The 24,154-nt window shown below is 41.3% G+C and overlaps 1 protein-coding gene across 1 annotated transcript; it reads left to right on the forward strand.

Moving 5' to 3' along the window:
* Nucleotides 1-259: 259 nt before the first annotated feature.
* LOC119723107 (origin recognition complex subunit 1-like) lies at nucleotides 260-23,545 on the forward strand. The gene is made up of 16 exons (XM_038193635.1): nucleotides 260-469; nucleotides 2,961-3,070; nucleotides 4,527-4,729; nucleotides 6,020-6,299; nucleotides 7,377-8,086; nucleotides 9,011-9,184; nucleotides 11,304-11,416; nucleotides 12,690-12,791; nucleotides 13,833-14,007; nucleotides 14,817-14,924; nucleotides 15,600-15,749; nucleotides 18,214-18,333; nucleotides 20,477-20,649; nucleotides 21,080-21,167; nucleotides 21,647-21,683; nucleotides 22,552-23,545. The coding sequence occupies exons 1-16, from the start codon at nucleotides 369-371 to the stop codon at nucleotides 22,713-22,715; spliced, it is 2,808 nt and encodes a 935-aa protein (XP_038049563.1). The 5' UTR covers nucleotides 260-368; the 3' UTR covers nucleotides 22,716-23,545.
* The last annotated feature ends 609 nt before the right edge of the window (nucleotides 23,546-24,154 follow it).

Here is a 24,154-nt window from a genome sequence, read left to right on the forward strand (position 1 = left end):
GCGTTCGCGTCACACTGCCGCGGAGATCAATCGGGAAAAATAGTACTCAAATTAACTTTTACAGTTTTTTTAAGACAACCTACCTTTTTTCATTTCCTGTTAAACTTTTATTTGGTTAACTTATGATTTTTTTAAAGTAAATTTTCTCTCCAACGATGATTGATGACCCCTAAATTTAATTATAATCTAGCGATGAAACCAAAGCAGCAATTGAGCCGTGTTTTCTAAACTCTCAAGTTCAGTTCATTATTTTTCAATAGCGCCCTCAATCACTCACGTGTTCAATTTAAAGCCCATTCCCGCGACTTTTGTTGTGTCTTGTAGTTTTTGTTGCACAACTTGTAGCGTTGTGTTAATGCTTTTGTAGGATGAATACTCGGAAGAAGTTGACATTTAACGGCGGTAAATCTTATGGGTGGATTGGACCACAGTTGAAAGAAAAGTCGCGGCGTGGCAAGACGTATTATGGGTGAGTTGACTTATTTTTTTTATTGAATGTTGGGCCCGTCATTCCACATGTGTTCCATTAGTCAAAACTACTCGGTACTAGCTCTACTGAGTGGAGCGTTGAATTACGGGTACCCCTCCATACAAACGCTCCACCGATTTGCCATACTTTGGTAGCACCATACACGGTCGTCATGACAGTATGCATTTTGTGCATGCCCTCGCGAGGACAAGGCCCAAAAAAACTGATAAAGAAAATACAAATGAGGAAGACAGTAACCCTGGATAGATCCACACATTCATGACATTCCATATGACCCCTCAAATTGTTTCAAACAACCGGTAATTTTGAAAAAAGAACAAAATAGTCTGAACTTACCGCTCACAATTAAATGTGTCTGCCGAGTTGCTCAGTCTATTTCACTGACATGACTGATGCATAATTCATTGCGCGCGTGTGTGATGTCACTATTGAAGAAAAACAAGTTGCGCTTACTCAATAGCTGTTTTATGTAGTCATATGTGCCCCGCGCCGTCTGACTGTGGGTTTTTGGTGCGGGGCACATATCAGTACATGAAACAGTCATTGATTAAGCGCGACTTGTTTTTCTTCAATAGTGACATCACACACGCGCGCAATGAATTATGCATCAGTCATATCAGTGAAATAGACTGTGCAACTCGGCAGACACATTTAATTGTGAGCGGTAAGTTCAGACTATTTTGTTCTTTTTTCAAAATTACCGGTTGTTTGAAACAATTTGAGGGGTCATATGGAATGTCATGAATGTGTGAATCTATCCAGGGTTACTGTCTTCCTCATTTGTATTTTCTTTATCAGTTTTTTTGGGGCCTTGTCCTCGCGAGGGCATGCACAAAATGCATACCGTCATGACGACCGTGTATGGTGCTACCAAAGTATGGCAAATCGGTGGAGCGTTTGTATGGAGGGGTACCCGTAATTCAACGCTCCACTCAGTAGAGCTAACTCGGTACTATTTCTGCGCACTCGCATTGAATTTGTGTATGACAGCGCGCGCTCGTTTCAAGCGTTACCTGCGCAGATTATGGAGGGTCGAGGAATGTACGTAGCCGTAGGCCTACCCACTGGTTCACACTGACTGGAGTCTGAAAAACGTGTGGGGTTTGAATATAAAATCTTAAGGAAAGAATGTTGCAACCTGACGCTGCTTTTTTTCTTCATACATCATCTCAATGAAGGTCAGTCATTGCAAAAATGACGATAAGACATTGAATGTGGGACTAAGAAATATTTCCAATTTTGTTAAGAAATACTAAGAAAAATTTCTTGATTCTCCATAGACTTTGTACAGTCACAGCCGCTGAAGTATTGCCTCAGGTTGCAACATTCTTTCCAATCTTAGCCCTACCTACTCCTAGAACTATGATGCTCCGCGTGAGCGGAGCATCATAGTTCTAGGAGTAAGCCCTACCCTGTACATCATACATGCATGACACGTAATGTATGTACATGTAAGGACCCCGTACACGTTCCATATAGCCCCATAAAAATATTAAAATGATAAATGTGGCCAATTTACTGGACTAGCCTACCTCCGTAAATATGGGCCATACTTGGAACATGTAGGCTTCCCCGATAATGTAGAACTATGTCAAGTTTTGACAAGCACACTTTTCCTAGGGGTTATATTTTTGGAAAGTTTTCTGTACACGTACGTCACTTTTTATCAATTAGGCCTAATTTTCAATCTAAAAACTTACTTTCTATGGCTGGAAAGAATTCCATATATGGACATCACTTGACACCCTGTGTACAAACCCTACGAGACTGGTCTGAAAAATTCTAGGTGTTTTCTCTCTAAATGCTTTAATATTTTCCCTGCAAAATTTCACTTTTTTGGACATGTTTTACCGCTTTCTGAAGGCTGATAAATTGTTGCAGGGAAATCTAGTGGCGTAGGTATATGGAATTCTGTCCCTATGGGTCTTTCATCTATTTTCCCTCCTCGACTCTCACTCTCTAGCCTCCTCCAATCCTCTTTATTTACCTGTTACTTACTTCACCGGGATTCGAACCAGCAATCTTGTTGTTGAATCACACCAGCCTTATCCGCTACACTAGTTGAACAATCCTTGCCAGTAAGGGACTATTGGATGTATTTATTAAAAGTATTAAGGCTATGAATATTTAATAAACTAAATATCCATGAAAAATTAAATATTCATGATGACGTATTGCACTATCATTGGGTACAGGTGGTGACGTGTGTCGATGTCACGTCACGCACACTGCATACATCAATAACTAATGCCACAAATGGCCGCCAAGCTGATGTGTGCATCCAAAGTGTGCTCTAAAAACACATTTTTCCGAAAATGGCTCCACATTTCTGGAACTTTCTGGATTCATCTTAGGTGAAATTACAAGGTGGGGTGAACATTGATGTGTTTAACTGGCAGATAACTGAGTTACTAGTTTGAAATTCATTTCATATTTTTTAATACTCTACATTTGACCGTCTTCATTGCAGGGGCTTGAGCATTGCTGGTGAGGGGATCAAGGTCGGTGATTATGTCTTCATCGATGGCGAGGACGAAGACCTGAGCTACGTGGCAAAAATCATTGAGCTCTTTGATAATGGTAAGCCTGGGTTTAGGGTAAAACATTAGCCCTCGTTTTGTAAAAAGGGTGGGAGGAGGGGGGCAGAATCCGCCCTCCTTAACCCTAAAAGGGCTGGGTTATTTTGACCATCTCACAGCCGGGGAAGGGGGGGGATTACCCTCTAAGATCTCGGCCATTGAGTGACAAAATATGACGGAACTCGGTACATGCATAGAAGAACTTAACATGAACATACCCAAGAAATTTCATGACTATACGTCAAAGGGTTTTGGAATTGTGGCTAATTAATTATTCATATGCATGAATGGTTATTCCGTTTTGTGTACACTTCCTTTATGGGGAAATTCAGCTGTCACGGTGCGTAGCGCCGCAAAAGTTTTTTGCAGCGCGGCAACTCTTGGTTATGGTTTTGGTATCAAAAGTTGTACAAAACGCGAGGCTTCAAAGTGCGGACACCTCGGTTCATGGAAAAAAGTTTTCAAGGGTAACGTGGAAAAAGTTGAGGGGGGGGGGGGAGGCATTCCGCCCCACAGCCCTTTTAGGGTTAATATTTATTACCCTGGTATCATGGGTTTGCAAATTAATTTGTGCCAAGCCATTGTAGACTAGCAGTGGATGTTTGGCCGGCGCTAGTTGTCTTTCAGTGAACATTATTTTCACAGAGGCTTTCTTTGATTGGCCGATATGTATAATGAAGTCATGATTATTGGCTGCATCGGCTTTCTTTTTGTAAGCACTACTTTGCCTAGAGGAATCCACGACGACGTTCGACAAACTAACGTTTACTAAGAGAACAATGGTGCCAGCCAAATATCTACTACCTTATACAGTGAAATCTTGATAAGTCAAACCTCAAGGGAACAGGTTCAAAATTTGACTTAAGCAGAGTTTTGAGTTAAGCAGGGTTGTATATCATTGTTATACTACTGAAGGGAATAGATTCTTTGTTTGACTTAACAGTTGTTTTGAGTTATCAGAGTTTGACTTATCGAGATTTCACTGTAGTTTAAATACTGGTGTCTTGTAGTACCAATTTAATTTTTGTGAAAAATGTACATATTAAGCAGTTGACTTGACTAGAATTAATAATAATCTCAAGCATCCTAGGAAATCATGGCACTTGGTGTGCCGTCAGTTTCAAGAAAAGTGGAATTTTTGTATTAAAAATAACTGACTTTTATGAGTTAGTCCACATTTTATTTGCAATCAGTTACACATTCGTGAACTAGTCTGGTTCCCTGACCTGACAATCCCTGACATCTATAAATTGCTCCCTTTCCTCTGGAGTAGGATCAGGGAACCAGACTACAAGAACAGCATTTTTTTTTCTATGTTTTTACAGCATCTAGGAATACAAACTTTCAACAAGTCAGTGAAACACTATTAACCCATCTCATTTCTGTAAATTACAGCAAAAGCAAATATTTTATATATTGCCTTGTTTTTGTTTGTTTGCTGATCGCAATGATTTCAGGGGACACAGATTCCAACGATCATCGTCGCGCCTCGGTGCAGTGGTTCATGCGACCCAAGGAGATGCAGTCACTCATACGAGGCCGGCAGTTGCCCGAGGGCGCTGTTCTCTCCAGCACCAACGAGGTCTTTGCGTACATGGTGAAATCGGACCGGATCACCGAGCGAGAGATCGATGCGGATACGATTCTTGGCAAATGCGAGGTGGGTTAGAAACAATGGGAAAAAAAATAGGTTTATTACATCAATTTTTTTCACGGAGTATTGAGACTTGCTTCAAGCTTCGATTGCAGCTGAGTTTTCGAGCAGTGGGGCCAATTTCATCGAATTGCTTAAGCACAAAAACCTTGCTTAATATAATCAGGTTACCAGCTTAAACGCCATGCAATGTACATTGCTTGTGACTGGTATTTAGCTATTGATTGTTTAGCAGAACAATCGCATGGAGTTCTGGGCCCAATTTCTTGGCTCTGCTTACAGTTGGCGAAAAATCCCTGCTTACTACATGTATAGCAGAAAATTCCGTGCTTACGGTAAGCGTATTTCAGTCTCATTATTGAGGAATTTTGGGTTCTGCCCATGTGTATATCCTGTAACTAAGGATTGTGTGCTTACAGGGTTAGCGCAGAATCTTTCTGCTAACGCGGTTAGCAAAATGGTGATTGTAAGCACGGAATTCTGTGGTTAGCAGAGCCATGCAATTAGGCCCTGGTGGGTAACCTGATTATATTAAGCAAAGTTTGTTTGTACTTTAACAGCAAATTTTATGCTTAAGCAGCTCTATGAAATTGGCCCCTGTTCAGAGCATTCCTGTGGCTAACACTTGTTTGAAGCCTCGTAATGCTGTTCATTTTTGTATAATTTAGTATTCAATTGACCTATCTCCATTTGCGAGTTAGCCACGCCCCTTGGGCAACCCTAGGAATTTTTGTACACTAAGTTTTGTTTGTCTCAGATTTTTCACGTTCCGGGCTGACTTGTATATCATATTTCACAAGCTGCGTTGACGTGATTCTACCGCGATTCTACCGCGATAGGTCAATTATTGGAACTTTGCTTTAGTGGCATATTCAAATATTCAACCATTTTACATTGAGGTAAAACCCTTCTATGACTATCATGTATATCAATGTTTTGTTGTTGGTAAAGCTGGCTACTAACATTTGACAGATTTTAAAGATGCAATTTTACATTGAGTATTGCTCATGGAAGCTCTCATAATCATGCGTCTAAAGTGGCCGTCCACAAAAATGTGGCATTTGACAAGCAATAAAACCTCTCAACTTGTTTGAATAAAATTACATCAGAGATGTTTTTCATTGTCTTCTCATTTTTCTAATATTCTGTTTGTTAAAATGGTATTCGAATATTCAGTGAATGATCGAATATTCGGTATTCGGTAAATTCGGCACAGCCCTAAAAGGCCTCTAATTCCATTTAGTTCCATAAAACAAACATGAATTTCACCCAAATAAACTTTGTGATCAAATTCAGGTAGTTGCAGCACCGCCAAACGCACCCCTGCCGAAGACCACCAGCGCAGAACTGCCAGTGCTGTACGTTCGCTGGCTGTTTGACGGGAACCAGTTTAAGCCGGTAATGGAACCCAAAAAGGTCAACGGTGTCCGGAAAGATCCGGACGTGAATACTGGCAAGACGCCAAGCAAAACACCGGGCAAGAAACAAGAGGTCAAGGAGCAAGTGTCAAAGGTCAACGGCACTGGGAATTTGGAGAAAGCTAAAGAATCGGCCAAGTCAAAAACTCCGAAAAATGGTGAGATTCAGTGAAATGATACCAAATGAAATATTGAGTGAATATTTGCTGAGAATTCATTTCAACATTCTGGCCTCCACTTTAACATCTTTCCAATTTTACCATTTCACTTGCTCACCGGTTCAATTTTTTTTCACTGTTGCTGAGACCGCAACGTTAATCCGCACACATGCCCGATTCTGTTCTATAATCGTTCACATGATGATCAGTCACATGATGACCAGTCACATGATGACAAAATGGCAGCTGTCAATTTTGAATCACGTGACTTCCTTCATGGATCTGATTGGTCATAACATAAATATTGCGTCCGAAGAAATCAGAGTGCTGCCCGCACACCTTTCCGGTGAAATCTGATGTGAAAAAAATCAAACAAAATGATTTCATCCGATTGCCTGGTGTACAGTCAGATTGGTCCGATTTTATAACGCGCACCTCTCCGATATGTACGTCTGATGGCCCAATGATCCAGTGAACCGGTAAAATCGGAAAGGTGTGTGGCGGGCTTAAAATAGGGATACACGTTTGACATTATTTTTATTATTTGACATATTTGACAAAAACAATCAGCCCTTGTTTAGTTATTGAATTATTACTTTACAATTTCAAAAAAAACTGGCTGCCAAACGATATTTCCGTTCTCACGGTGAAGAATGATCCCCCCCCCCCCCCCAAACACACACACACACAAAATCAGTATTGATAATGGATCGGAAACCAGTCTGCTTGCAAATTGGATCTGTTTGCCTCCAAAACAAAAAACTTTTTTTTTCATTTGCAGATTTTTTTTTCATTTGCAGAATAGTTTATGCGGTACCCGCTGCTATGTACATCAGATTCGAACCGGCCAACCGATCCCGTTAGCTCGGTGGTCGAGTGGTAAGACATCTGCACTAGAAAGCAGGAGGTCGTGGGTTCGAGTCCCACCCGGGTGATATTTTCCAACTTCCACTCGGGAGGTAACACACTGAGAATACAGTGTGTAAAAAACGTCGGTGAAGGGCAAAACCTAATTTGATTTATGTTGATTTTGTTGAAGAGCATCTTCAACAGTTTTACCATTTTCCATTTACCTAGACATCAAGTCACCAGGACAACGCCTGAATATCTCCGACGTCGAGTTAATCGACGAACTCTTCAGTTCAGATGAAAGCAATGACTTCGTCAATTTCATCAAGTTTCCCGAAACCACGCCAAGTCAGAAAGGTCGTGGGAGCCGTGCTGTCGCCTCCGTTTCCGTTTCAACTGCCAAAAAGACCCGCTTCAGCGAAGCAACGGATTTCCTTTCCAAGCCAAAGATTTGCGTCAAGAAGATGAACATCGCATCCGACTCCGTAACATCCAAATCCTTCACAAGAATGAAAGCGTTGTCAGAGCGAAAGCGAAAACCTCCGAACGGCACTCATCCTGACGTCGATTTGACGGACTTCAACGTGATACCAACGTGGAAGGCGACCGGCAAGAACAGACTATGCAAATCAGAAAGTAAAAACAGAAATCGGACCGTCGATAAAGCACAGACTCAGTGCGATGGGCTCCTACGGGGCCGGAAAACCCCTCGAAGAAATTCAGTGAAGAAGATTATATTTGAAGACGAAGCTGATGATGAAGATGTTTTCGAAGATGTAAAAACTTCAAGACGGATGAAAGATGTGTCTTGTGAAGAAGACCTGAGACGGAAAACACCAAAGAGAAAGTCTCTGTCGACAAGGAAGTTGCAAGGTGACAACGATCTTAGGGAAGAACCGACAAAACGAGGGAGGGAGAGGCAAAAGTCTACTACCAAGGTGAACAAAGATATTAGAATTAAAATCAGTTAAAAAATTTGTCAAAAAATTTAAAACCAAAATGGTACCTTTTATTTTCTCGATCAGCCCTCCAGCTTCATTTTACTGAGAGTCAAATTTCTTTAAATCCTATGAAATTTGCAAAGCATTTGAGGTACCTCAGTACTTGATCATATTTGACAATAAGTTTAAAGGTAATATGCAACATTTGCTTTTGCTGTAATTCTCAGAAATGTATGGATTTGGGGGTTAGTATTTTATAGCAAAGATTGTTACACTGACCTGTTTAAAGTTTTCTGTTCAGAGATGCTTAAAATACCAAAGGAAAAAAATATGCCGTTCTTGTAGACAGCTTCCCTGACCTTACTTCATACGAAACAGAGCAATTTATAGACGTCGGGGAATTGTAAGGTCAGGGAACCAGTCCAGCCAACTTGCACCCATTCACAGATGTGTAACTCCTTGCAAATACAATGTGGACTAACTAAATTTGGTAAATTGGAAGGCAGTATTTGAAATGTTTTTCTTTTCAGCGATGGTAGTTGGAAATTGATAATTTTATTGGGGCAGGCGGAAGCCTATTAAAAGATGTAGAGTCTGTGCTCATCAACAGATCCAAGTTTTTTTTTTTCCTTAACGAATTTTCAACTTGTATCTCATTTCTATGGGGAAAAAAATAAACAACTGGTTTCCTATTTTGGTCATCTGTGACCCTCTGTTTTGAGGTGTCTTTCGCACACAGTGGACTGGTTCTTAGCCCCTACATGTACATTATCGATCCTGATAGTGGGACACCCACACCTACTGCAGTCTACCCTGCAGTAACTGAATTATTGTCATGCCGTATTCCGCAATTAATGTGTAATTAACACATTAGAGAAATTAACGGTTTACCAAATTAAACCTGTGTTCCTATTTTTAAAGGTGACCCGAAAAGCCAAACAGCAAGTAGAGAGTGACGAAGATCAAGATGAATCTGATGAGGACAGCGATTACGAAGAGTCTTCTAGTGATGAGGAGATTGCCATCAAACGAAGGAAGACACCAGCTAAGAAATCTGGAGGACGGAAGAGCATTCAACCCAAGACTCCAGTCTCAGTAAGTACTAGCAGCCAATGTCACTAAAAGTTTTACACAAGTGGAATTCAGCTTTATGTCTGTGAATTGACTGACTACAGTCATTTCAGGTGACAAGTTACAGCTCACAAAAAAGGACAATTTAACTGATTACTAATGTTTGCTTAAGTAATTACAACCTTTGCAAACATCAAAAAGTAAAACTACCAAACTATTATAAAATACCTTACTTGACTCTAATAACAATGGGTATTTTTAAAGTGCATGTATCTACCATTATTGGTGCTCAAGGCGCTACATCGTTTACGACAGTCTTTAGAGTTTGAGTGCTTTTGTTGCCTTAGACGAAACACACGTGATGCGATCAAGCTAAATGAGTCGTTTGTCGACCCTGGTCTAATATTTTTGTTTTTACAGATTTGAAAAGAGCACAATCGCAGCATTACTGCTGTGAAAACCACATGCTAATACTATCTTAAGTTTGAAATTTATGGAAGTCGGAACACCAAGAGATGTGATGTGATGTAGTGGCCCTATATTGGCCTGAATCTCCAAATGAAAGTTTCCGACATTTAGCTTGATTGCATCACAAATGCACAGATAACAAATGATGTACTTTACCTTCATGTAAATATGCTATTACTAAATATTGGCCAATGTCGCTTGTGTTTGTATTTTTTTTCCCCATATTTTTATGCCGATGTCTCACTCAAAAGTGAAAAACATATAGTATTACTTGAAAAGACATTTTTTCAACGATTTTGGTAACAAATTTAACCTGGATTCCCATCTTTAAAGGTGACCCGCAAGGCCAAGAAAGTGGTAGAAAGTGATGATGATCAAGATAAATCTGATGAGGAGAGTGATTATGAAGAGTCGTCTAGTGATGAGGAGATTGCCATCAAGCGAAGGAAGACCCCAGCTAAGAAGTCAGAAGGACGGAAGAGCAACCAACCCAAGACTCCCATCTCAGTAAGTTCCATGCCCAAGATCCTGGCATGAGCATAATTATCTTTGGAAAACCAGTTCTTAAAGGTAACATCCATCATTTTTAATTTGTGAATTAACCCTTACTCTCTGAGGGTAGTTTACTGCATGTCAGTTGGTTATGCCAATGCCCTCCAGCTGCAGTATATTGGCAGATAAACTATCTTGACAGTGAAGGCTCCAATTGGCAGGAGTTGGAGGCCCTGGAGGGTGCCTGATACTGACCAGCTGGGGGCACTCACTTTGTTATCAGAGGACTCTCATTGTTCTCTGTGGCATGTATTGGAGTGCCTGTCCAGTTACCCTTGAAATGACATGGCAGATATTGGAGGGCCATGCAAAAAACATAGGAGATTTTCTTGAGGCACATATTGGCATGCGTTGGAGGGTCAAGTAGGGTAAGGGTTAAGTTTGTTTGAAGCAACAAAAGTGCTCAAAAGTGCTGAACAACTGACCTGATAAAGTTTCAGCTGAATGAATGCTGTACATTCCGAAAAGAAACAAAACAATATTCTAGGATCTCAATTTCAAATCAAAAGTTGCCGGGTCATGTTTTGAACTGGGTCTGAATTCAGCGTCCGAGACATGTTCTCACTGAGCCAATTGCAGCTACGCGATGTCGCACACTGAACTGAAAACATAGTATCAACCGTGCGTGCATAGGCATTGTGTCAATCAATGCTTGTGCACGCTTTGTCAAATTAAATACGAGCTTCTAACGGAAATTTCCAAAGCATCGTTGGAAATAGCCTTTTGTCATTGATATCTTCAAAATGACATCTTGCCAGAAAGAATAATTTAACAGGGAGTTTAGTCCCATTACTATCTTTAAACCAAGTATGCTTTTCAACAATAATTACGTCAATTACTTTTTGGATGGCTGCAAATGATGGACTGTACCTTTGGCTCAGAGACCCCACTATTTGGCAAATTCTAAACATTCATGTAGGTCTTCCTTTCTGTGCGCCAAGGTCTTAACATGTCTCCAGGAAGTAATAAGAGTCTCGAGTTAGTTGAAAATCGTTGTCTTAGCTGTGCGATGAAATTGAGCCCCAGTGTCAAATTTTGAGAGATTTTGATTGGGTAAAACTGGACGTAGCTTCATTTACTGACATTCGTTTACAATGTAAATGCCTCGCGTTCTTTTTGCCAGGTTAGGTCAAAGGTCAAGGGTAAGACACCACGGAAGGACATTGTGCCACACATCACGGAGCGCCGCACACCGTGTAAGACACCGGCTAAGGTGTTGGAGCATGCTAGAGCCAGGTACAGTGCACACAGTGTCAAACATGTGAACATTTTATCTGTGGTTTTGAAACATTGAGGGTTTAAAAACATGTTTTGTTCTAAATGCTTAACCCTATTAACCCAACTCAATCCTCCAAAATCCTCATGGTGGTTTTGGAGGATTTGGAGAATTGAGAATGAATGGTGTTTGAGAAATGTGAGGATCTTGGAGGAGTGAGGATTGAGGATGAATGGTATTTGAAAAGGAGGAGGATTTTGGAGGATTAAGGATGAGTGCATTTTTGAGGCAGGACTGTCTGACGATTTTGAAGGATTGAGGTGCTGGGTATCTTTCATTTGAACACAAGTACAGGATTTTGGAGGATTGGGGATGGTTGCTAGCAAAAAGGGCCTGGGGAGTTTAGGTTAATGAAGTACATTATTTCTGTATTCCTGAACAAAATGGTAATGTCATACTAAGCTTCATGCTTTACAGCTGCTATATTACAAAAAGCGGACGGCCTGTTTTAATAATGATATGTTGTCTCTTGTCTTTCTGTGTTTCTTTATCAATTGAGTACTTGTATTTTGCATAAGTATCAAACACTACAAGAGTTACAGATTCGTACATGTGCATTCACAGAAACTCCATGAACTTTTATTATGGATACCAAAATTTACATTCGAGCAACAGTGCCCCCAGAAACTAGAATAAACTGAATGAAAAGTGAAAAGTGCTAAGGCTGTCCCGAATACACCAAATATTCGAATATTCGACCATCAACTGAATATTCAAGTAGCTTTTCGCTGGTTTGAATATTCAAGGGGGAAAAAAACAAAAAACAATGCACGTACACACATGTGCTGTTATTTTAATCGTAAAGTTGGGGCGCTTTATTGTCAGATGCCACTTTTTTGTTGACGGCGGCTCATTGTTCCCATCCTTTAGCAGATTAAAGCCCTTAACAGTTTTAAAACACTGCAAAACACACAAATGTAAACCGGCGCTATTTTCATGCAACTTTTGACTGGCGTGGCACGCAATTGCTAGCTGCCACGTGTAAAACTTGATTGATGAATTTTGAATATTCAAATATTCGGTCCAACACAGTACGAATAATCGAATACTGAATTATTCGAAAATGGAAAGCCCTAAAAAGTGCACCTTTTTTTTTTTAGGTCAAATGGTTGTCTCTTTTCAGAGTTCTTAATATTTACACAAGGTACATGTATGTGTAATTATAAAATTCAGCTCAAATGTAATTTTTTCCATTAATTTTTGTCTTGGTTTATTTCCTGTGTGTGCATCTAGACTGCATGTGTCTGCAGTTCCTGACTCGCTGCCGTGCCGGGAACATGAATTTGACGACATCTACACATTTGTCAGGAGCAAGATTCTGGACGGGACAGGAGGGTGAGTCAAGTCACATCTGAATTACGCGACTACGGCTTGCAATCACACACGTGCCTATTGAAGCGGCTACAGCTACTTCTCATAGACCTGTGTGTTAAGGCTAGCCATAGCCAAGTAATTCGGATGCAGTCACTCAACCAGTGGTTGCATCCAAGGCCTAGTTTTATGCAGCGATCAAGCCGAAAATTGAGCTTAGCAAGTACACTTTACCAAAAAAGAAAGTCCCCCTTAATACATTTTGTACACTCAAAAACTACTAGGCACATCTTGCTCAAATTACAACTGATCAGTACAGAAATTCCTTACCAATCCAGCCATACTCTTTGTTTGGCCCAAAACAGTGATAATGTGTACGAAGTTATGCAATTTATGACTAATGGTACCGAAAAAAAAGTTGCACTTTTGTATACGTGCAAGGCTAGTGTGAACCACAACTTGCACGTATACAAAAGTGCAACTGTTTTCAGTATCATTTGTCATAAATTGCAAGAATTCGTATACATTTTCACTGTTTTGGGCCAAATAAAGAGTATGGCTGGATTGCTAAGGAATTTCTGTACTGATTAGTCGTTATTTGAGCGAGAGGTGCTCAGTAGTTTTTGCGTTTGACAAAAAAGTGTTGGAAGGGGGGGACTGTCTTGTTTGGTTGAGTGTATATATGGCAAGAAAAAATCCGATGGGAACCAGTCACAAGAAATATTCATCACGTGGCATTTTGGCTGGTAACCCGTTTTTTTTTTTTTTGCTAAGCAAATATTTTCTGCGCGCATCAAATATTTGTTTTTATTTATCACATTTTTTGAGAACAATTTTCTGAAAAGTTAACAAAGAAAATGACTGGAGAAAATGAAATGACTGGAGAAATTCACGACTGTGTGTTCATGTGCGTGTTCTGTCAAATTTGAATGAAAAAAAACCCCACTTCAGTACCTATGTTACAATGTACTATATTACAAACAAACACTTCAGTACCTATATTACAATGTACTACACAATTTGAATGCCGAGTTTGTTTTCAACAAACATTTCATTATATTTCAGATGTATGTACATTTCTGGCGTGCCCGGCACGGGCAAGACGGCAACCGTTACCGAGGTGATGTCATTCCTGAGGAAGGAGGTGGAAGAAGATGAAGATTTCCCAGAATTCACTCTGGTGGAGATCAACGGGATGAAGCTGACGGAACCACACCAGGCATTCGTGCAGATTCTGAAGGTAGGAACGAGGGGGAAAAGGTGCTATTTACGTGGCTTGGGAGAGTGGTTAAGGTTTGTGAGAGTGGTTAGGGAGAGTGGTTAGGGTTTGTGACTCATGATCAGAGGGTCAAGGGTTCAAATCCAGCTCCTGGCCATATGCTGTGTCCTTGGGCAAGCCACTTCACCCCTACTTGCCTCTCTGGAGTATAAATGGGTACCGGCATTAGCTAGGGAGTAACCTGCGATGGACTGGCATCCCATCCAGGGGAGTAGAAATATTCTCAGTCGTTTCATGCTACTGAAACCGCTGGCCTAATGGTGCCACATTGGCTCGTGACAGACTTTACTTTTTTGACTATTTGCCTGGCTGCCTTAGGGTATTTTGTCCATAGTCTTGCCCAGTGCAACAACATTCAACACTTGCCAAAGTGACAAGCCTGCCCAGTGTAGCAAGATCCATTAGGTCAAAAGTCTCAAGGCCAAACTGCCTCAGAGTCTGTGGTCACCAACTGCAGCAGGGTACAACTGTGGCATTGTTCAATGAGACTAGCTCTCATTGTTTCAAAATTGGCCGTTTATGCACTGGTGTTGATGGCTCAATGCAGCAAAGTCCCACAGACTTTTACACCTGATGCACCCTGTTGCATCTGGCAGGGTTGGGATTAATTCAAGTTTTTATTGGATTTTGCCTTTTTAGTACCCTAGGCAATATTCAACAATGTATTTTACAGGCTCTCCGACAGCAGTGAGTATACAGTGTTTATATAAATTATGTCTTTTGCATCTTTTTGATACAAAGTGAAGTTGTTCAATTTGTTGCTCTTGCAGAACCTGACAGGTCAGAAAGCCACAGCCGAACACGCCTCACAGCTCCTGGAGAAATACTTCACGTCTGCCGCCGGCAGGAAGCAACCCATCGTACTCCTAGTAGATGAGGTGAGATTGGCCACTACAGACCGAAATTTGCTCAGCACAGAAAATATTCGCTTGGCAAAAACAGGTTACCAACTAAAGTCACACCATGAATATTGCCTGTGACAGGTTCTCGCCTGGTTTGTCCTCGGCAATTTTTTTTATTGATTTATGTTCTAATGTTTTCTTTCTGGTAAGGATTCCTCAAAAGTACCCTAGGCACTGTAGCTCGAAACTTGCAAGCTTGAAGAAACCTGTAGAGAGAGGACAATGAGAAGAAATTACAGTTTTAGAGGTGGGAGGAAAACCGCAGAAGAAGATTCTGCGTCAACCTGACTCTCCAAATGAGGGGGCAACTGTTTCTGCTTTATAGTAGCACCATGAAATTCGGACCACCTCTGTTTATTTTTGTTCAACGAACTTGTTTTCTGTAAAAACAAAAGTAAGTCAAAATAGCAATGAATAAATCATTTCCAGAGCCAGATAACTTCTAAGCTCAGAAAATATTCACTTATCCTAAATTTGTTACCAGCCAAAATGTCATATGATTTACATCACTTGTCACTGGTTCTCAGCCGATTTCTGCTATGCACATACATTAGCTTAGCAATAAAACTGCTAACTTCATAAAATTGGGCCTAGGTCATTGCAGCTGTCTTACAAGGAATATTTGTCGTTTTTTGTTGTTGAACAAATTAGTTGGACCTGTTGTGGACCCGCAAGCAAGGCGTGCTCTACAGCATCTTTGATTGGCCCAGCCGGCCCAAAGCTCGTCTCATCGTCCTGGCTATCGCCAACACCATGGACTTGCCCGAACGTATCATGATGAACAGAATATCCAGCAGACTGGTGGGTAGTATAAACCGATACGAGTTGCTTCAACTTCTTGTGATTACTTGGCAGGCTTTCCACCATCACTGAGATGTTTTAAAGCTCACTTTGGTATTTCACACAATGCACTCGTCTGTAGTGATATATACAGAACTATACAAAGTGCACGTGTGATGGGCGCTCAGGCACAGAAGCGTCCCAGTAATGGCAAACAAAACTGTAACCGTAATTTCAAAATGGGATTAGGGTAGACCAGTGTTGTAGTCGAGACCGGATAGTCCAAGACCGAGACCTGAAGTTTTGAGACCAAGCCTGAGACTGAGACCAGCCCCTCCCCGGCGGACCAAGACCGAGACCGATATGGTCCGAGACCGAGACCGAGACCGCAGATAATAAATAACAATAATCTAAATACAAAACAAAACACATAATTGCAGTTGTAAGTTGTAAACTTTTTTGTTCACGAAGATTACAGACAAAATTTTGGCCAGTGGCAGTGTTGACAAATTGACATATGATACCTTGCTTGAGCAAGAAGTAATACACAGGCCGTCATAACCAACCACAATATTATGAAGATTCACTAACAAAGTTGACAACATGATCTACGGGTAGCAAATGTTTTAACTATCAACGGTACTGAACGAAGTGAACACAAAGTGATCGATCGAGCTGTAAATGCTGTAAATGCATGTTGCCAGTCTCGACTCGAGACCGGCCAGAATATCGAGACCAAATGGGACCGAGACCAAGACCGAGACCACAGCTCCCGAGACCAAGGCCAGCAAAAAGTGGTCTCGAGACCGAGACCGAGACCGGTCTCGAGACCTACAACACTGGTGTAGACAAAAACAACAAGAAATGCCTAAAATTAGTATGAAGTAAAGTATGTCGCAAGCAAATGGGGCCCATCAGGCCGGCGTTTATCTCCGGTTTCAGTAGCATGAAACGACTGAGAATATTTCTATTCCCCCTGGACAGGATGCTAGTCCATCGCATGTTACTCCCAGCTAATGCCGGTACCTATTTATACTCCTGGGTGGAGAGAGGCAAGTTGGGGTGAAGTGGCTTGCCCAAGGACACAACATAATGGCAAGCAGCTGGATTCGAACCCCTGACCCTCTGATCATGAGTCACTAACCCTAACCACTAGGCCACACCCCCCACAATGTCAAATTACTGCTTCCAATTGTTGGCTGAAACTCCCTCCGCTTTGATCAAAATTGACCAAGTAATTTTACCCATTAGATAATTTGGGTACTACTCAAAGGGAATGTACAACATTTGCTTTTGCTGCAGTTTTCAGAAATAAATGGATTTGGAGGATTAGTATGTAATAGCAAATATTGTTAAATTGAGTTGTTTCACATTTTGGGCTTGTAGATGCTGGAAAAACGAAGAAAACCATTCATGTTCTTGTAGTCTGGTTCCCTGACCCCACTTAAGATGAAACAGAATTTATAGACTTTGGGGAATTGTTAGGTCAGAGGGTCATTCTAGTAGGCTTGTACCCCTTCACAGTTGTGTAATCAATTGCAAAGAAAACACGGAATAACTAATGATGAAAAAGTAGGAGCAGTTTTGAAAAAAAGCCAGTTTTCTCCAACGCTGGTCAGCCGACCAGTGTTGGAAAAATGCAGTTTTTGTTGAAAATGTCAGCACACCAGGAGCCATGATTTCACAGGATGCTTTCCCTAACAATCCAGTAAGGTATTTTGTGATAATTTGATCATTTTGTTTTGTAATGTTTGCAAATGTTGTATCTTCCCTTTAAGATGTGCCTCTGTTCTCTTTTAGGCATGCAACTTTTCCTCGGATCTGCTGATTTCCTTGTTTTTTACTTGACACTTATGCCATTCAAAATTGAAAAGCACTGTATAAAGTCTTGTAAAATTTGGAATTTCCTCTTTTTATTTTTACTTCCAAGTTGCTTGCCTGTCTCTTCGCATCATACCGGCCAGTGTGCATCTTTCCATTGTGCTCTGGTTGCATAATGATGCGTACATCAAACTCCCAGGCTGATTTTATGCACTTCTTTGTCTTGTTTGCATCTAGACAAGGATGATCCAAAATTAGCCACAATATTTTTTTTTTACGAAAACTCACTCTATTTACTTAATGGTAAAGTAGATCTTTTGCAGCTATCCAAAGAGGAACTGTCGAATCTATTGTTGAAAAGTTTTACTTGATTTTAACCCTCCTACTATTTAAGAGGTCACCAATGGTCAAAATGTTTGTATCTCACCTCCTGGCTTACTGCGTACAAACCAATGGGGGTCTTGACCAATATTGACCCAAGTAATAACCAGGCTAACAATGCATGTTGCCATAGGAGGGTTAAAGATAGTAACGGCACTAAACTCTCTGTGAAATTATTCTTTCTGGCATGCTGTCATTTTGGAAGAGTGGGGGAGTTGGTCAAAACAATGTGCTTCATTTTGGACTAATTACAAGTATTTGAAATTGTCTTCAAATGGTGCAGGGTCTGACCCGAATGACATTCCAGCCCTACACTTTCAAGCAACTCCAGAGCATCGTGCAAAGCCGTCTGGAAGGACTGCAAGCATTCGAACCTGATGCTATCCAGCTAGCTGCTAGGAAGGTAGGTGGTTGGGTGACAGATATGGTGAGGGACGTCCCCAAGGGAGGGGACATTCCTAGGTAAGGGAATTATCCAGGGGTGGGGGTGGGTGGAACAGTGAAAGCTGTCTGGAAGGACTGCAGGCATTTGAGCCTGATGCTATCCAGCTTGCAGCTAGGAAGGTAGGTGGTTGGGTGACAGATATGGTGGGGGACATCCCCAGGGGAGGGGACTTCCCTAGGTAAGGGGATAATCCAGGGGTGGGGTGGATGAAATAGTGAAAGCCGTCTGGAGGGTCTGCAGGCATTCGAGCCTGATACTATCCAGCTTGCAGCTAGGAAGATAATTACAATTGCTGAACGTTTATTTCAACGTTGTTATGTCACTAAAAATATTAAATCGTTATGTTAACATTTAAGCATACAAAATATAATACGAAGTAATTTTACACAACACCGTTATTAATAAATGAAAATATATGCATAATCCACATAACAATACGGGGATAGGGTGAAGCGATCGCTTTTGTTCCCTGACCCATTGGACACTTACAGACTGAAGGACATAAGTACGAACTAAGGACAATGACAGGCAAACAAACAAACAGGAGTATCATTAAGCTATTGGTGTATGTTTACAAAGTATCAACAGACTACAAATAAAATGTAAGAAGTTGTGTTTTTAATTTTTTGGTAAATGTAGATAGAGTTAAAGATGTTTTAAGAGGGATACTTAGTCTATTCCAGATACTCGTGCCACGTTGAACTATTCCATTTTTGAACACTGTCGTTCTATTGAAGCCAACATGAAGATTTTTCTTCGCGATACTCCTGGTTTTATAACAATGAACATTTGAAGTTAAAGTAAAACATGAGCTAAAACACAAAGAGAGCAAATTATTCATATATTTGAATACCAATCTTATTCAGATAGGTGGTTGGGTGACAGATCTAGTGGGGGACATCCCCGGAGGTTGGGAAATCCCTGGGGGTTGTCTCAGGGAGGGGGTTATCCATGGATAGGGGTGGGTGGAGTGGTGTGATCGAGTTGAGCAGCATCAATTTTTTTCAGGCCCTAAGGGAAAAAACGACTGTCATCCCAGCTTGAAATAAAAAATGCTCGGTTCCCCATGACTGCAGGCTGGGGTGCACGTGAGATTTCAATGGAAAGCTCGTACTTTCAGATGCAACCGAACTGACAGTATTCAAGTTCATAATTTAAACATTGCATAGAAGAAAGTCCATTAGATAATGTGGGTACTACTTAAGATGTTCCTGGGTTCTCTTTGCATCATACCGGCCAGTGTGCATCGTTCCATTGTGCTCTGGTTGCATAATGATGCGTACATCAAACTCCCAGGCTGATTTTATGCACTTCTTTGTCTTGTTTGCATCTAGACAATGGATGATCCAAAATTAGCCACAATTGTTCTTTAATGAAAACTCACTCCATTAACTTAAGAAGAGCTTTGTTGGGTGGGACTCGAACCAACGAAGTCGTTGATTTGAGTCCCGCCCAAGTAAGCTTGTTAATGTTTTCTCACAAGTCCTCAGATGACACTGGGTATAACAGCTTGTGAACACCACACACACATATCCCCAGTATGTAAACACTTTCGATCGTGGACACTCTATTGTCCTTCTGTTGTTTGTTCTTTAACTTTTTTAGGAAGACCTCCCATACGTTTTGTACACGATCGTCAATTGTGAATCTTAGGGAATTGTGGACCCTATTGTCCCCTATTGAATGCAAAAACAAACCCACACACACATACACCCTTTCTTCTTTATAGTATGGCGGTGATTAACCCTAATTCCCTAGGATAATTTACTAGGAACCTTCCTCACTCTTGCGAATTCCAACACCATATGGTAAACTGCACACAGAAGCTGTTGGACTCTGATTGTTCGTGGTATGCCTGACCCCATGTACAGCATAATCAGTTTACTAGTGCAGTACTCACTCCAACAGATTCCAACAAACCCTGGTGTTGGAGTTTGACTGGATGGGGATTGTGTGTGTGTGTTTGATTACCCTGCATACTTGTGGATAGTGAATAGACCACCAACGCAAAACTGTTGACTATCTGGTAAGCTCTGTATACTTTTGCAAGCAAAAGCTCTCCGTAATGGCTATTTGACAAATCCTTTTTGTTTTATTCAAGGTTGCAGCAGTGTCAGGCGATGCCAGGAGAGCTTTGGATATCTGCCGCCGTGCCACGGAGCTGGCCGAGACCACTAAACCCACGGGGAAGAGCAAAGGCCCCCTGGTAGGAATGAAACACGTCGATGCCGCGCTGACTGAAATGTTCAGCTCGCCCAAGATCGTTGCCATGAGGTGTGTAACTTTTCCCACACTTTCAACTGAAACTCTTGCTGCGCTTGCACTGGACTAACTGTTGTAAAAAGTTGGTAGGTGTTGTTTATGGATATCAATGCACCAAGCTCGGGGTTTCCTGATGTGCAGCGCGGTCACATGGCCGGTCCTATTTAATCGATAGAGGGCGCACCACTTGCAACTGAGCTAGCGGTACAGTGGTATTTATGTGCATAAAATCCTATTCGCTTGACGGGAATGGGGTATTGTATCGAGATAAACGAGTTTCGAGGTATCCGCCTTTGTGATAACTATAGTTTACTGTATCTTCTTTGTTCCATTGTTTTCACAAACTTTTTAAAGTGTTTAGGGCATTTGAGTTTTAGTTCCATACTTCAAAAAATAAGTTTTGTTTCTTCAGAAGGTTGATTTTCTTATATTTGTGTTGTAGGCAAGCCTCAAGACACGAGCAGATCTTCCTGCGCGCCATCGCCACGGAGTTCAAGATGTCTGGCTTGGAGGAGGGATCTTTTGAAAAGGTCGGACACATTGCCAACAAAAACATGAAGAAATGTGTTTGAATTGCTGGGTATTTTTGCCAAAATTTTAGCATCAAACAATGAACTCCTTGGGGAACTGAGATGGTTAAGGGAATGTCTTATGCTCAAAAGATCTTTGCAGACTGTATGAGCTCCGTGCAGGAACACGAGAGGGCGCTTTTTACCACATTTGGGAGCCACGTGGACAGGACACACCACATGTGCGTACTGGTTCAAACGCGTATAGCACGAATTATGCACAACTAATTGTGTTGTGAATATGCACAAAGCCAAAGCGTCTTCGCTTGAGCGTCCAACGTTGTATGCAGTGCATTCGATGCTCTCCCAGTGGTCTCCCCTCAACTCTCCCTTTCTTGCCGTTGAGGGGGTACTTGTGCACGGAGCCCATATGCGACATCAGAAAATTATTTTTGGTGTTCAATTACACTTACACGCAGTTTATCTTTATCCTTTGGTAGGTATTGATCCAGCACATATCCATATGCAGACTGGAGGGTGAGTTTCGTGTAGTGTCGGATGTCTCCTTTTCTTGTTGTTAAGTAACTTTCAAAAAAAATATGTTAACAAAATAAGATGTGAAATGGATATTGGAAGAAGTTCAGGACCGTCTCCTAAAGCCCGGCGCACACCTTTCTGACTTCACTGGATCTTCGGGCCATCGTACAGAGGTGTGCGCTTAAAATTCAGACCGATGTGACCGTGGCGACCAGATGAAGTCAAATATGTTTCTTTCTTTTTTCGCATCCGATTTCATCGGATCCGACTCTGATTTCACCGGACGCGATATGTTAACCAATCAGATTCACAAAGGAAGTCACATGATTCCAAATTGAAGGCTGCCATTTTGTCATCATATGACTGATCATCATGTGACCGATTATTGAACGGAATGGGGCATGTGTGCGGGTAATGTTGCAGTCTAATTGCAATGGTGAAAAAGCCGTACCGGTGATGGGGTGATCCGGTAAAAGGGTAAAATGGGTAAGGTGTGCGCTGGGCTTAAATATTGGAGAGGAATTGTTCGAATAAAGTGGTAGACTCTGTGCCCAAGAAAACGAAAAGATTTGCTCCATATTGAAAGAAAAGGAGGCGTGTCTTTACATCGTTCACAAGTACAGCAGAAAGTTGGAGCGTAACATTATTGAGAAAAATAGGTTTTCAGACATTTCATGAGTAACAAACACTGGCCTTCAAAATACGTTGGTACCTTCTACGGTTTTGTACACGTGGCAATTGTTTATCCCAAAAGACAACTTTTAAAATCATGATGAACTACCCACTAAGTTCGAATACCCCAATGGCTTTTTTTTTCATTACCAACTTTCAAAACCATTTTTGCGTTTGACTGTGTTTTTCTGTTCAGGTTTGCACCCACCTGTAGTGTCTGAGGTTGCGGCCGTGTGTAGCAGGCTGGCGTCCTGTCGCCTGATCCTTCTAGAGTCGGGCACCAATGAGCTGAAGCAACGAATCCGACTCAACGTCAGTCAGGATGACGTGACGTATGCACTCAGGGACCACAGTGAGTGACCACGGCGAGTGTCTACAGAGACCATGGTGAGTGACCATAGCTAGTGGCCATGATGATGGACCATAGTGAAAGAACCATTGTGGGTGACCATGGTTAGTGACTATGATGACCAATCATGATGAGTGACCATAGTGAATGACTATGAAAAGTAATCATGGTGAGCGACCATAGTGAACTACTATGATAAGTAATCACAGTGAGCGACCATAGTGAGTGACCATAGTGAATGACCATGGAAAGCAACCAAGCGCGTGACCATTATGAGGAACCAAGGTGAGTGACCATTGTGACAGACAGTGGTTAGGGAAACCTTTTTTAGTAACCATAATGAGTGCCCATGCATGGTGAGCTTCCATGGTGGCTGTGATGAGCAACCATGGTGAGCAACCATGGTGAACAACCATGGTGAGCAACCATGGTGAGCAACCATGGTGAACTGCCAGTGGTGGCTATGTTAAACAACCTTGGTACATGTAAGAGGCCATGGTGACCAACCATGGTGAACAGCCATGGTGAGCTACCCATGGTGAGCCACCCCGGTGAGCAACTATAGTGAGAGATTGGTGCGCTGATGCATTGACTCATATTCAGGACTATGCTCATAGCTTCTACAGTGAGTGATCATGGCATTCAAAAGACTCACTGAAACTTGTCAATGAGTAACCATTGGATGAGTACTTCTAGGCTCCCAGAACGGAACTCGGAATACCGTTTGTGGCACAAACTTGATCATGAGCTTTCTTAAAACAAAATGCAATTTTACCATAACCTTGTCTATGCAAATAGTCATCAGTTTTTTCAGCAGTGTGATTTTGTATTTATGAATTTTCTTACTCAGAGATGAAACTTTTCAGATTTTAATCTGAAATCAGATTTTTTTAACTTTTCCAATGAAATTTCAGATTTTATATAGGCCTAACAATTTTTCCACAAAATGTTTTTTTTTTTCATTATAATTTCCAAAAAAAGTCCATGAAAAGTCGATGAAAACGGCACGTAAAAATTTGCACAAGTGTAAAACACCAAGACCAATGCTCATCAGATCCTTTTCCGGCTGGAGAAAAGGTTAAATACTGACCTATGACATGGACAAATTCACTGTGTCCCACGTTGATGCGCTGCGCTACACTGCACTGTGCGACGCTGTGGCTCGGACCCAAGGTCCAATTTCAGATTTTTTTTGCCAAGGCCAGTTTCATCTCTGCTTACTGTGTGTATGTATTTTATATTGAGAAACTGATTATCTTTACAAAGTACTTAACTATTTGCTGTTCAACAGTTTTGATATTCTCGTATTCAAAGATTTATGTTAACATTATGTTTCGTAATATTAAAAACGAAGATGTGTATTTTTTTTTGTATTGATATACGTGGCTTCCAGTTTTGCACAAATGAGTACTGTTGATTTTTTTTTTATGAATATACATACTATGCAAAT

Source organism: Patiria miniata, unplaced genomic scaffold (assembly GCF_015706575.1).
Source record: "Patiria miniata isolate m_02_andy unplaced genomic scaffold, ASM1570657v1 HiC_scaffold_16, whole genome shotgun sequence".
NCBI classification, from domain to species: domain Eukaryota; kingdom Metazoa; phylum Echinodermata; class Asteroidea; order Valvatida; family Asterinidae; genus Patiria; species Patiria miniata.

What these genes read in the sequence shown, in the direction of transcription:
- LOC119723107 (XM_038193635.1), top strand. Translation starts at nt 369, where the DNA reads ATGAATACTCGGAAGAAGTTGACATTTAACGGCGGTAAATCTTATGGG. An exon ending in CGTGGCAAGACGTATTATGG is followed by an intron (nt 470 to 2,960) that starts GTGAGTTGACTT and finishes TCTTCATTGCAG; the next exon opens with GGGCTTGAGCATTGCTGGTG. An exon ending in CATTCGTGCAGATTCTGAAG is followed by an intron (nt 14,008 to 14,816) that starts GTAGGAACGAGG and finishes TTGCTCTTGCAG; the next exon opens with AACCTGACAGGTCAGAAAGC.